Here is a 14766-nt window from a genome sequence, read left to right as displayed (position 1 = left end):
CAATGGATTTATGATGTTATATCCATTTCTCAATGGAATTTAATGGAATTCCATTCTAAATGGTATTTAGCCCAGTGTATCCCCTGGCTTCACTTGTATAATCTCATTCTTCTTACTGTCATGTAACTATGTTGAAACTGTTTCTGCTTCAATCTTTATGATAGACTATTGATCTGGGTTTCTGATATCTCTGCTCTGATGTATTTTAGAACATTTCATCCAATGTGCTGGAGGAATCTGCTGTTTCAGATGATGTTTTGTCTCCAGATGAAGATGGTGTATGTTCTGGGAGGTATTTCTCAGAAAGTGGCCTGGTAGGGCTGCTGGAACAAGCAGCAGAGCTCTTCAGCACGGTGAGTGAGGACCAAAATCACCAGAAGATGGAATTGGGCTCTCAGGGCCAGTTCCATAGCTTATTTTCCTGCTCATGAGGAAATAGTCTTACAGCTAGACCAGGCTTCACAGACCTGCCCCACTGCAAACGAGAGGCAGAAACACATCTAATGGCTGACCCAGCCCTGCCGCAGCCAGGTTGCCTAAGCTAGGCTTCTCAGGTAGCCTAGCTCAGCCGTATATCCACCTCTACTGTGCTAACTACAGCATCAACAGAAAGTGATTGTTCCAGGCACAAATCAAGATTTTGGTTGGTATTTTCATGAGATAGTACATTTAAGAAGAAGATCTTGTTTTAACTATAGATTTTAGAAAGCATGTAAGAGTTACTCCTGTGCCTTCACACAGCATACAACTACCAGCCTCATCTATACCACCACCCATCTGTCTGCACTTACCATGTAAAAAGTCATGATGTCAACACTCAAGTAGCTCGTCATATTGCTGTAGAGCTAAAGAGGATATATGATTTAGCATCTCTGAAGATATAGCTTGGGTTCCTTTTGTCCAGATACAGCTCTGGTTGCCCCAAACCACACATGCTAAACAAATCCATTTCCTTCTGCTCACCTGAATTTCTAACTCTTCTAGCCCCTAAGTAAAAACTTGCATATTTGTTTTTGTTACTGTTTAACAATGGAGTTAAAAAACAGTGTATTCCTGTGCACTGGAATTTGGGCTTAAGAGCTCAACAGATCCAAGATCCAAATTAGATCCAGTTTGTTGTCTGCAGCTCAGAAGTACCTGTCTACTATTAAAAGATGAGTCCCATAAAGCCTCTTTTCATCCAGGCCATGAATGGAGATTGAGTTTCTTTTCAGAGTGTGACAGGATTCATTTAATTTCTTCTTTTTTTTTTTTTTCTTTTTTCCCCAAGGGAGGATTGTATGAAACTGTGAATGAGGTGTACAAAATTGTCATCCCCATATTGGAAGCCCATCGAGACTTCAGGAAGCTTACTTTGACACACTGCAAGCTACAAAAGGCCTTTGACAGCATTATTAATAAGGTACTTGTGAGACAAGATGCATTACTGGGTTGCACTGTTTGTTTAAGACTGGTGATAATAAAACTGTTCATGTAAAATAGAGCCATTTCCTTTTTCTAATAAAAGTTTCCATCTGCTTTGACCTACCTGCAAAGGGTAGTCCACAGTGAAAAGAGGCTCTATCCTCTCTGTAGCAAAAAGCAGAGATGACTACAAAACTGGTTTAGAGTTACAGAAAAACAGCTGAACAGGTTGAACTCTGGCCACATCTATTTAAGAAAAATAACTTTATTGTTAATTAACTAGTGTTTTCAATTATAAAACAGAAGAAATACAAAAACCTGGCTAAATTCTCAGCACTTATACTGCCCTTTTCTTCTCTTTCTCCAGAAGAATCTTACTGTTGAGCCTAGATGCATTCAAATTCTTACCAATTTTCATAACTAAATTTTCATTTTGTTAACATGTATCCAATGGAGTTAAAAAATAGTAAGTCATTTTGTTTTGCAAAAGCTACTTCATAATTAGGTTAATTTTAAGTTAGATTTCATTTAAATGTCCCCTTAATTTGTATGCCTTCTTTCATGAATACATGCTTCTAATCCAACAGCACTGATGATATAGAACTGGCTCTGAAATAGGGAAAATGTAGGATCGGTGACTTTTCTTATACATGAGTTCAGAAAAGAAGGTATCCAAATACCACAGCACTGACATAAAAAATTATTTTAAATTTCCTCTTTGTTTTTATCAATTAGGGTCAAAAGCGAATGTTTGGAACTTACTTCCGTGTTGGTTTCTATGGATCCAAATTTGGGGACTTGGATGAGCAGGAATTTGTTTATAAGGAGCCTGCAATTACCAAACTTCCTGAGATTTCTCACAGGTTAGAGGTAAAGAAAAAAACCATTGTGTTAGCATGATCTCCAATGTTACATTATACTTTCTAATGAACCTACACAGTTCTAACAGTATTATTGCTGTATAAAAATCAGTAACAAAATTATTTGTGCCATAGATTATTTCCTTTGTGTGTATCCTTTCCATTATAGCCCTTTTTACAGCATAATGATGAAAGCGATCCATTCTCTTGAGGCCATGTCTTTTATGGGCAGGCCTGTAATATATTGAGTTACTCGGTCTGAGCATGCCAGATATTTGCTTTGGTATCTTTTCAGCTTCACCATGGAACTGGAGCGTTCCCTTCTGATCACTTTACCTTGAGTTCTGTTTTTTTGTGAGCAACTCACACTGATCTTTGTTGGAAGGTGCCTTACCCTGGTCAGCTGTGGTTCATGAAGCCATATACCGACTGTACAAACCCCAGAAATTGTCATGGTTACTCCTTTCTCCTACAGGCATACAGCTCATTAACATTGTAATAAGGACTAAAATCACTCTGGGATAATTCTGTTTCCTTTCCAGGGATTTTATGGCCAGTGTTTTGGGGAGGATGCTGTGGAAGTGATTAAGGACTCTGCTCCTGTTGACAAAAGAAAGCTGGATCCCAGTAAGGTAAGGAAAGTACTTGAGACCGTTGAGTGCTTTGTCACAGAAGAGAAGGGAAGAGAAGGAGATCCCTTTGAAACTTCTGTGCTCAAACATTAAGACACAAAAAAATTAAAAAAAAAATAAAATCTGGGCTGTATCTCTGGGCCCAGGGATGTTCTTAAACCTTCTTTGAAAGGCTTAGTTTGGTAGTTTGTCACAGAGTGTGGAAATTAGGAGTTCTGACCTCAGGTCTCTGCTCTGGCTCTGATACTCAGAGTCAAGCTGGACCCTTCCCAGAGGTAAGTTTTGTCAGCTCTGGAGAAGAGAAGGAACCCTGAAGTGTGCAGCTCTGTGCTTTTCCATGCTTAGCCAGTGTGAACTATGAGATATTTTACATGTGCTATTCCTTTTACGCTTCTCGCATTGTAAAGTACTGTAATGGTTCTTACCTCCTTTCTCAGGCATACATACAAATTACTTTCGTGGAGCCATATTTTGATGAGTATGAGATGAAAGACAGGGTAACCTATTTTGAGAAGAACTTCAACCTCTGTCGGTTCATGTACACTACGCCTTTCACGATGGATGGGCGCCCCAGAGGAGAACTTAGTGAGCAATACAAAAGGAACACCATCCTAACCACAATGCATGCTTTCCCCTACATCAAAACTAGAATTAATGTCATCCAAAAAGAAGAGGTAATAGAGTTTTGAGGACAGATCGAATTTCTCAGGGGATGAAAGGAGTCTGTGGGTGGGAAGATTTTCAAATTCTATCCTTGGCAGAAAAAAGAAGGCTGAATTTCTGAGACATGTTACTCTCATAAACAGGAATCAGATGGAATGTGTAGACAAATGCGAGATGGGTATTTGCTATGGAGAAAAGTGGAGAGCAAGTGTATATTCTTCTTTTGACCTCTTAGTTGTAATGCCGTATAGGAGGATGTGTGAAGCTCTGTTTAGATCTGTACTTTTAGCTGGTAAAGTACAGTCAAATAACTAAACTGGGCTCAGAGCTGGTTTAGAGACAGGGAAGCTTTGTAAAAGTAGAAAGTGCAAAACCATTTCAGGCATAAAGACAGTAACTTAGAATAATAATGAATTTTTACAAACAGGGAATCAGATCCACATCCTATTCTTGGGAGTGATGTCAGAGAGCTTTGGATCAGATGCAGCATCTACTAAGACGACATTTAGATTAACAGTCTTCTGGGTTTCACAAGTACTGTTTTTGGCATGGGAGAATGATAGTGGTATTGCGAGATTTAGAACAGGTCAACTGCATGCATGATTCAGGTAATGAAGCATCTTTTCTTCCATTTGTATTAGTTCATTTTAACCCCAATTGAAGTTGCTATTGAAGATATGCGGAAAAAAACACAGGAACTAACTGCAGCCACCAACCAAGAACCACCAGATGCCAAAATGCTCCAGATGGTTTTGCAGGGGTCAGTTGGAGCTACTGTAAATCAGGTAAGGGATCCAAATAAACCATATGAAGAGTTTGTGCATACCTTCCTCATTGTGCTTTCTTTTTCACTCTCATCTCTTGCACTGGAAGTACATCTAGCCAGACACAATCAGTCACAATGTGAACTTAAACTTCATCCCTTGATATTTAATCATTGTGTAGTGTTCATTAGGTATGCTTTCATTAAAATGGCTTGTGGAAGTGCTGTTTTGGTTGTAGGTACAGAAACTCAGAAGCCTGGTGAAATCCAAGGATTTTGCATTTCTAGCACACTAGCCACCTCACCCATTTTGTTCACTCCAGGTGTACCCTTGGGAAATGGGAATAAAAACAACAATTATTCTGTGGGACCACCACAAACTCACAATTTCATGGAAAATACATGAAGTCAACACCTGAATGCCCCAAAAGAAAGCAGGGGTGCAATAATTAAAATATAAATATGCCTGGTAACAAAAAAGGCAATTCAAAAAATTTTTACAACTAAGAATGAAGACGTAACTGGGAGAAAACTTGGCATTATCCACAATTTCACAGAGTTTGGTTTCTTTGATGAAAGCCTCAATACTCTCAGTTTCTCCAGGTTCTTCATCAGGCAAAGCCTCTAGTCTAAAGTAACATGTTGTAAGCTTTGGAAAGAGTGGTCCTTTTCAGTGCTGGTCTTATTTAAGTCCCTTGGGGTCCTGTAATGCCACACATAGCAGCTGTGTTTCTCTCATGTAAGCTAGTTTGGCAGTAGAACTATCCCAGCTCCTCTCGGCTTAGTAGAACATGTCTGTTCCCTTTTTTGTGAGGCTGGAGGAGAAATAAAAACAGGAGAGGTCAAAATATGGTGGGCAAAACTCTGCTTGCCAAAGGAAAAGCCAGGGTGGGGGAAGGGGGTGGGGGGTGAGGCGGGGATAGGGGCAAAAAACCATACTGTTATGGTGACTGTGCGTAAGTTTTCTTTTATAATTCCACTGATGAAATAACAAACAGCTTTACCAGACGTGTGGTCTGTTTTCAGTCTAAGCAGGTGGTTTTGACATATTTCTGTGTTATTTCTATAAGGGACCGCTAGAGGTAGCACAAGTGTTCCTGGCTGAAATTCCAGCAGACCCCAAACTTTATCGACATCACAATAAGCTGAGGTTGTGCTTCAAAGAGTTTATAATGAGGTCAGTAAAAAAAAAAAATAATTGAATGCTGAATTGTATCAATAAAGCAAACAATCGCGATAATGCACGGTAATGTGACTATGTATTTAATTATGCAAGTTAGCATCATGAATCCTAGCATCTCATGCTTTAGATGCTTGGTCCAGACTTGTTGTCTCTGCTTCATGGTCAATGCTTTGGTAGGCTTTGCATCCCAAGTGGGAGCGTATTTTAACACTTCAAACTAATTATATAGAAATTTATTTTTTTTTTTGCTTTTTCTCTTAATAGTTTACAGAAATCAAGCATTTCAGACTGTTGCCTTGATTTTATTTTTGATAAAATGACATTTATATGTAGTAAGCTGTTCATAAGAAAATATTTGACCCTATCTGTCAAGCAGACACATTGGTGGTGGTAGACACATATGGCCTTTGCTTGAGATATGCTTGTAAAATCTTAACAAGCATATTCACATAGCAAGATATTAATCTCCTTAATCCAAACAAAGCATAATTGCTGAAGGGTAAGTTTGAGTTAAATAAAAGTGAGCCTTACACAGAAGACACAGCCTCTACTCTGCTATTGTCACTGCATCTGTTTATAGTAAGTAGGCAGGTAGCTCGGTGTTCTGCAGTCATTAGATTTGTTTTTTATTGGCTCCCTCATGCATTTCTAATGTCTGAAAATTATCACCTCTATTTGTGTACTTGGAAAAGACAGAGGTTTCCTGTTAGTTCATTATCAATTGGGGCTTGACAGATTATCGGAGGAACACCTAGCCCAGAGGAGCTGGATCCTTGGCCATTCAGATCACCTAACACAAAGTTAATGCGTTTAACAGAAGTGGGGGATACATGTTATGCTTTTTGTTCTCTCCTTTTGCCTAGGTGTGGTGAAGCAGTAGAGAAGAACAAGCGCCTTATTACTGCTGACCAGAGGGAATATCAGACAGAGCTCAGAAAGAACTACGCAAAGCTGAAAGAGAACCTTAGGCCCATGATTGAGAGGAAGATCCCAGAGCTGTACAAACCTGTAGTGAAAGTCCATAGCACAAGGTACAAGTAGGGCAGGGTTATCTGTTGTAGCTATGCAAAAAAATGCAAGGAAGAAAGGCAGTTTTAATGGCAGCTAAAACCAGACCATAAATATACACTGCCAACTTCATGCTTGATTAAAGAAGTCTGTTGTCTTCCCCTGGAGCTGAATGTGGTATTAACTGTTTCTCAAGCTGGTCATTCCTGGGGTAGGGAATTTATGTCATAAATGAAAAGATATGAGAAACAACTTTCCATCTCTTCAACATTTGAAGCCAGAAAGGAGGTATAACAGGTATGTGTTTGTTTTGAATACACGGCACCGTGTGTTGTTAGCCAGTATGAAGTAAGAGTGTTCCTTTCACTCTCAGATAACATAATCTGATTTACTCCCATGACTGAGACAGAAAAGTCTTAACTTATGTTCTTTGCTTATGAATATATGCTTCTTCACAAAACCACTGTGTCCAGTGTGGGGTGGGAGCAGAAAAAGGAATATGCCTCTGACTTGCCAACATGTAATATGTTTCAATTCATGATTTTTCAGCTGCTCCTTTTCAAAAGGCAAGTATTTCTTGGATTCTTTTTCATTTGCCAACTTTATTTATGGATTCATTTCATTACAGGGAATCTTTTCGTAACCACAGTTTTAGGAAATATGATGCCCAGACTTCTTCACAAAGCACCTAGGACTAGCTGCTTTGGCCAAGGAAGAGCTTCATGCTGCAAGCCAGAAATGATGGGATATTCAACACCTATGAAATCATAAATCTCCCACAAGACAACATGTGAGCTTTTTGGACAGCATGCGGAAAAGCATTTACACAGGATCACTGAATGAAAACTGGAGGATGACTCCTAATCAACCACATTTCATGAGGGCTTGGGAAGGAAGAGGGTGCTGTTTAGATACTTTTGCATATATCGCAAAATAATCACATAACGTGGAGAGGTGGCCCATTAGAATGGTCAGTGACATGAGATCAGTCACCACTAGCTAACAGACACAGAACTCTGTGGTTTGCTTGAGGTGTTATGTGAAGCCAGGTAATGTGTCTAAGACACATTGGCAAATTATGTCTGTATATGTGGTCCTTTCCCAAGACAGCATTTATCCATGTGCTTTTGGCAATGGAGCACACTCTGCAAGTTAATCACATGCTTAAATGCTGTCTTAATAAGGAGGGACATGGTCCCTGTTTAATGTTTCTTAAGCTGGAGCTGTAGGAAAGAGTAATTGCCTCTATCAGTTTCTGTCACCAGTTTGTATCATGGTCCTTAACTGCAGGGAAAGTTCTGCACAAGTTTTCTCAACCAAAGCTTGGAAAGCAAGAAGTAGCAATAAATAATTCTTACAGATCTTCTAATTTTTTTCCAAGTATAGGGACTACTACTTGATGTGCAGTTGGATTTTTTAATAATCAGTGTCATGTTTAGCAGAGCTAGCAAGTAATAGTTTAAAGAGAAGATGCTAAGCTATGAGTGGTTCTTTTACTATACAATGCTTTTATGTGGATAACCTTATCCAAAATTAACTACATACGTGCACAGTGAGGATTTCCAAAAAGGCACTTCACTTAGGCTTTACTGCAGCTGAAGATAAATTAGCACATAATTCATAATAATTCATAATACTTAATGCTTAGTATTTTCTGAGCCGTAAGCAAACATTTTACTGAAGTATCTTTACAGCACTTCTCTGAAGTAAGGAAACGCTATTACAATTTTGGAGATTAGGATGTCGAGATATATATAGAGAGAGATTAGAACTTTGGAACTCATCTAGTGAAGCAATGGCAGGGCCAGAATTTGTATTGTGACCATGCTTACCACTTAACATTTGTATTTTGCAACAAAGATCCATGAAAGCATCCCTCGGTATTACTTCCTTCCCTCCATCTTTCAGGTTTTTGGAAGTTATAGTTTAATGCTGATTAAAGTAGCCAATCCCATTTGCCCAAACACAGAATTTAAAGTTAAAATTAAATAACTGGTGGAATTAAGTTTTTCTTTCATATTTCATTTTAGAAAATAACACTGAACTTTCTCAGAGTTGATGTCATGTGTTTCTAAATGCAAAGCCTCTTTACTCCAGACTGTAAGAGAGGTTGAGGCTGCTGCTTTTAGTGAAAACATTTTGAATTTGTATAGTCATCTGCAGCCTTGCCATTTGATAATAGGAATTTTCCCAGCACTTTGTTGATATCTGATAGATTTTGAATGTGCTGTGTAGAAGATTCACAGAGATGAGCAAACAAGATGGGTTGTGGAAAGAGGTGAAATAAAGCCTACACATAAACCACACTTGAAGTGTAAGAAAGCATTTCCCTCCTCACTCATAGTATTGTTAAATGCAATGATCAGGAATATGTACTCTGTGATTTTGAAGTGAATGCATCCAAAGTACTTAGCAAATCCTATAAACAGCTCAAAGCAAAAGATGCCTCCATGGAGTGGCTTCTCTGTTTTCAAGCTGCTTTGGAACAGTTCTAAGTTGAAAAGACGATCGATTTCCCAAAGCCTTGAAGCTGTAAGATCTCTGCCCATCAGAACCTCACCCCTATTTTTAATAACTTGTTGGGAAGGTCAGAATACTGTGGTCTATCAGCCCCATAATCCAACTTCATTGTTTACAAGATGCTTATCCTTTACAGCCTAAATAATAGAAACCTCAGATAAACAAAAAAAACAAACAAAACAAAAAAAAAAAAAACAACCCAACCTACAGGTGTACAATATGCTAGGTAAAAGTAATTAAGTGTTTCATGTTGCATGATCCCTGAACTGAAAAAATATTTAGGATGATATGAATGCTGAAGGACCTTTCACTCACACTTTACAAGCTGAGCACCCCTCAGCCAGCTGGCCAGTCTTGCCCTCAGTTTGTAGCTCATGTTGTCCCTTTTACAAATGAAACATTTTGTACATTTCTTTCAAGAGTTGAACTATGCAAAATAAATATTCTACCTTATGATACTCATTTTGCAATAAAGTGACTGACACAGCTTGTTCAGAAGTACCTTTGTGTTACATCTTATACCTCAATAGAATCCATCTGGAAATAAAATGTCAATAGGAACAAGCTTTCCCTGTAGAGGCATAATTCAGCAGAAAATACAAAGATTTAGGCAGAGGAGGTGTTGATCTGTCTCTAGGATAAACTGTGTCTGTTGCAGGGGTAACGGGCAACAACTTCCTTCCTAACTTCTTTTTTCATTCAGTTTCCATGAAAAATGGCAATGGGAAGCTCAGCGACAGTAGTGACCTCCTTTTTTCCTCTGGTGTGTAGGTGTAGAGCAGAAACATGCCTGATTCTTGAATGACATGCCACCTAGGTGATGCAAGACTAGAAAGAGTTGTGTGTGTCTGCACTAGTTAGGTCCAGGATTAAACTACTAAGACTGTCACAAGTGAACCAGCAAGTGAGGCACAGAACTACATGAGGCACAGAACTACCCCACCCTGGTCTAGAGATTCTGGTGGGTGTCTTGGCTGGGAGTTCACCATAGCTCACTTGTTGCATTTACCATCAGCGAGCATGTGCTGATTTGGGGGATGGAATCCTTTAGTACAGCACGAGTGTCTCTTGTTGCCACCCCAGCGGTACCCCGTCCCACTGCACTGTGCAGCGGCAGGCTGTGAGCAGCAGCATCAAGTCTGCACACAGCCCCATCGCCCGGCAGAGCACAACTGATCCAGATCAGGTGTGAGCACACACTTGCACATCTGCCAGCATTCAGCCAACATGCATGTATAAGGACATGTATAAGGACCAACAGTAGTGCCCAGAAGTATAAATTAACCTGTCAGCATGTTTTGAATACATTTGAACAGTCAAAGTGGGTGCTTTTAGTTAGCACTACTGATCCTGCGTGGGCAAGTCTGATGCTAGATTTCCCAGGTTGCAGAACAGCAGCCATAAAGGGAGCATGCCTTTCATACTGCATGAAAAAAATCATACATTCAAAGCTTCAGCAGGTGATGGACTGAACAGGCACAACCATGAGTAGTTGTAGCCACACTCAGGCCAGGTAAAGAGAACTGCAGTGCTGTCACAACTGGAAGATCTGGGTTACATGACCTATTTCTGGAAGCTGAGTACTTCCTTGTTAGGTTTCCTACCAATCTGAAGACTTGGGAAAATGAAAGTTAACATTTTAACTCCTTTTTTTGTTTTTCCTTTTTGTCGGTTTGAAGTATCATCATCTCAGATATTTCAGAAACAGGAATTAAAGCTTATCAGACAGCCTGACACAGAGCCAGCTAGGACTCTTTAAGCTGTTATCATCTCTCAAAGCAATGCTTGTTATGAAAATTAAGCACGCGATAACAGTGTTTTACTGCGCTACAGTGCTGCTGCCTTCTGTAGACAGGAACATATACAAAGGCTGTTCATAGGGCGTTGCTATTAGTGCTAAATTTGGGAGTGGAGTAATTTGGGGAGTAGCTCAGCTGACTATGCTTTAAGCACCTTTTAAGCCAGTTAAACTGAGTGATTAATCAACAGGTCTTGGTAAGTCATCTCAGGTTGGGTAATGCTCCAGTCTAATCAGTGCACTGAAAGAAGGGGCCCCTGTGGAAAAAATCCTTTTTTATTACATGAATAAAGGCAATGCACACTCACAGTAGAGCTCAGTTAGTGTTTGGGAGGGCAACAGTAAAATCTGGCATTGGCTGAGTGCTTGACACAGTGAATTGAATACATTTCTGTGACTCCATATGTTCTTAGTGAAGGATTGGTTTAAATGAAGCATTTTTATTCGAAAACTGACTGTTTACCAAGTGTTCAAGAATTAAAAAACTAACCTTGATGAAGTTCTTTGCTAACAATGTAGTCACTCAATATTGCTTAGTAAAAAATCCTGAAAATGTAAAACTAAATGTTTAGCTGACCAAAAAAAACCCCAAAACCAAAGACCCTTAATAGCTGTTTTTCTAGGATTAGTTTAGAAAGCCTTGAAAGATGTACCATTTTGTTCTGCTGTTTGTACTAAGCAATCTGCTACTTCGCACCCTTCAAAACAAGTTTTTCCCTTTAGGGAAAAAAATCCAAAGTTGAATTCTACCCTTTTTTTAGAAAAGCATTTCCTTTAATGAATTTAAAAGACACCTTAGTGCAAATGTAAATGCTCTAAATCATTGCTCACTTTTTCCCCTGTGCTATAAAGCTGATTTTATAGTTCTGTCTATCTGTGGATCTAATACTTCTTTTAGAACTATCTATTTTTACAGGAATAAGTTTTTTCCCTATCTACTTTTATTCATGGAACATTTCTAAACATGTATTGGACAACTACTAGGACTAGTGAAATCCAAATTACAAAGGAGGTTAAACACTAATAACCAAAGAGACAAGGTATTTCAGCTGGATGTCAGGAGGACTACATCTTGTGCTGTTTAGCAAATACCTGTAGAACAACTGGAATAAACGATTTCCTAGTGCACATTTCCAACTTTCTGAAATGTGAACATCTGCACAAATTTCTGTTCCCCAAAGAGAGCTCCGTGAAAAAACAGAATAAGCAAGCTTAGCTTTACTGATACATCCAGACCTTGAAAGTGCCAGAAAGCTATTTTAAATCCTCAAGCAAACAAGTATTTCTGGACTTAATAAGCAGTGAAGAAAGGAAGTAGGCACAGGACCATATCCTTCCCTTTGTCTGCAGCTCAGCTTTAAGAGAAATGAACAATCCCTTCTCAGGTATCAAAGAGAGGTTGGAAGTGTTCCCAAAGGAGTGTGTTCCTTCTGGAGTTGAGGCACAAAATCCTGGGCTCAAACCTAAACCCCTGGGGGAAGGGGAAGGCAAGGGAGGAGGGGAGGGGAGGGGAGGGGAGGGGAGGGGAGGGGAGGGGAGGGGAGGGGAGGGGAGGGGCTGCCAGCAAGAACAGCTTTACAAAAATTAAATTATCAATTAAGTGTTTGTCTCAGAGCTGGTGATTTCTCATCAGCCTGTAAGGATGGCATTTTCACTGTAACTTCATGCTGCCAGCTTTTAACATTGGGAGAATAATATAAAAGCAACAGGGTCTTAAAGATTTCAAAGAGGTTGGCATATGTAAAAGACTTCAACCATTGACTAAATTAGGAAGAACAAAAATCTTGTAAACTGTGGCAGGTTAGAGAGAATAAAAGTGGTCCTCCGTGACTGTGTGGAAAGGATTGTTCAGCTCAGGTTGTAGAGGAACCCAGTTGCTCCCAAGGCCTGCTGCAGCCTAGGACAAAGACTGCAGTAGCGTGAAGAGAAATCCATCCATAAAGAAATAAATAAGATATCAGAAAGAAAAAGATTAAAAACTAACACACTGCAGGGAACAAAGGGATTAGCACCATGGAAATGGAATTAAGAGCAGGTTACAGTGCTGAATGCATCTCACTTTCTAGCATGTGGAACACAGCACCAAACTGAGGGCTGCTGTGCCTTAATGGAAGCTGTCAGGCAAAAAATAATCACAATAGTCAATGTAATAACAATAATAAAACAGAGAAAACTGATTTTTCCAATTAAAATATTCTTGGGTTTTGGAGGGATTTCTTTTATTTTGGGGCTGGACTTTTTTTGATGTTGACTGCCCTGGATTTTGCAAGTTTCCATCAAGAACTGGGGAACTGCAAAAGCAACAAAAAGCACACTGTGCTTTCCCATCACTCCTTTGAATGAGGCAAAGTGTTGGGATTGATACTTCCAGTGTGGGATCCGGGCTGGCTGGGAGCCGCGGCACAGCCCCGCACATCTTCTGCAGTAGCAGGTGCCAAGAGCGACCACTCTCTTGGTCCTATGTCCACTGTCCTATGCCCAAAATGGATGCTGTGGATGGAAATTCTTCAGCTGGGAAATACAGTCATAGACAGGTATAGTTTGAGGAAACAGAGGGCAAAGGCAGAATGTCCTGTTATTTTTGCTGGTTTTGGTTCACTGCTAATCTTTTCTATTACTGACTGATGGAGGATGCACCTAAATGCACCCACCAGTGGCTTTGCAGTTACTGGGATCCTGGTCACAAGCCAGGCACCATCCCCACGGCACTGACCCTGCAGCACCAGCTGCTGTCCCAGCACTCAGAGTGTTTCACTGACACAGGCAATCTTCCTAGAAAGGCCAGCTAAGCCTTCCTTCACAGCTGATCATTCCCACAGCCTGGTAAGGAAAAGCATTTAACACATGGTATTTGTAGGTGCAGAACTGGAGCTTGTTTGATCCTCTGTTTAACTTTTGTATTTCACTTTCAGGCAGTTCCCACGTCTGCTCTCTACAATGCTGCCGTAACGCACCCCTTGCCCAGGGTCCCTGTATCTGACTGCTGCAAACCTGCACATGGGTTGAGTAAGACGGTCCAGTGTAGGAGGGAGCAGCTACGAAGGTGTCATGTGGCTCACAGCTCTGCAGGCATGGCTGCTGGAGAGTACCAGGGGACTGTGCAGAACAACTGGGGCACACCAGCACATGCCACTGAGGGGACTGCTCAGTGCCACTGATGGAAGGAGGGTGGGAAAATGCCCAAACCCAATAAATGCTTTGGGGATTAAATGTCTTTTTTTGAATCCTCAGCAGTGCTCTGCATCAGTAAAATACCAAAGTGCACTCCCTGCATCCAGAGAGGACAATTGCACACGATGCATTGAAAATGGGAACTCTTCATGTGTTCCCGGATGGTCTGAAACACTGAGAGGATATCTGTGCCTATACAAAAACTGCCAGATCCCTGATGAAGCCTCTGGCATTCAAAAATAAAGTGATAGGTCAGCTTACTTTATGGAAGAATCTGTACTTACCGTCTGTGCCGGGTTGTGTTGTCAGGAGGTACATTTGAAGGCTGAAGACTTCCAGTGGTAGTCATGAATTTGTTGAAACATAAAACCAGCAGTATTAGACCTAGCCACTCATCTCGTCCGGCTTCCTACCCCTGCAGCAGCCAGTATCAGTTGCTTCGGGATTAATAATCTCTGGAAGTTATGAAAGAGGATCTACACCCACATCCACCGCTATAAATCACAGATCAAACACCAAGGCATGCATTTCAAGAACAGCTAAACTTTCCCCAGTCTCTGCCAAAGCAGCTTCACACTGATGTTTGTGAAACAGGAACCTGTTCTCTTCTTCAGCTTGAGCACTGGTCAAGGTGAGACATTTAGTTTTCAGAGTTGTCACAAAATAAAGATCAGATAGGCTTTTATTTAAGTCAGACATCAGGGAGAAAAACTGAAGATAGCTTAACCAGCCTTCTCAACAAAATGACCAAGTACATAAAGCTT

The 14766-nt window shown here is 40.3% G+C and overlaps 1 protein-coding gene across 3 annotated transcripts in view; it reads left to right on the top strand.

Moving 5' to 3' along the window:
• Nucleotides 1–8399, top strand: part of DOCK8 (dedicator of cytokinesis 8) — a 94198-nt gene extending 85799 nt beyond the window's left edge. For all 3 annotated transcript variants that reach the window (XM_040579713.1, XM_040579714.1, XM_040579715.1), the window contains exons 40-48: nucleotides 210–353; nucleotides 1271–1402; nucleotides 2140–2274; nucleotides 2807–2896; nucleotides 3334–3570; nucleotides 4201–4344; nucleotides 5393–5499; nucleotides 6369–6536; nucleotides 7142–8399. In XM_040579713.1, coding sequence (XP_040435647.1) covers nucleotides 210–353; nucleotides 1271–1402; nucleotides 2140–2274; nucleotides 2807–2896; nucleotides 3334–3570; nucleotides 4201–4344; nucleotides 5393–5499; nucleotides 6369–6536; nucleotides 7142–7205 — 1221 coding nt within the window. In that variant the 3' untranslated portion in view covers nucleotides 7206–8399. The remainder of the gene's footprint in view (nucleotides 1–209; nucleotides 354–1270; nucleotides 1403–2139; nucleotides 2275–2806; nucleotides 2897–3333; nucleotides 3571–4200; nucleotides 4345–5392; nucleotides 5500–6368; nucleotides 6537–7141) is intronic.
• The last annotated feature ends 6367 nt before the right edge of the window (nucleotides 8400–14766 follow it).

This window comes from Falco naumanni, chromosome Z, assembly GCF_017639655.2.
Source record: "Falco naumanni isolate bFalNau1 chromosome Z, bFalNau1.pat, whole genome shotgun sequence".
Lineage (NCBI taxonomy): Eukaryota > Metazoa > Chordata > Aves > Falconiformes > Falconidae > Falco > Falco naumanni.
This window is presented reverse-complemented; position numbering and strand designations above follow the sequence as displayed.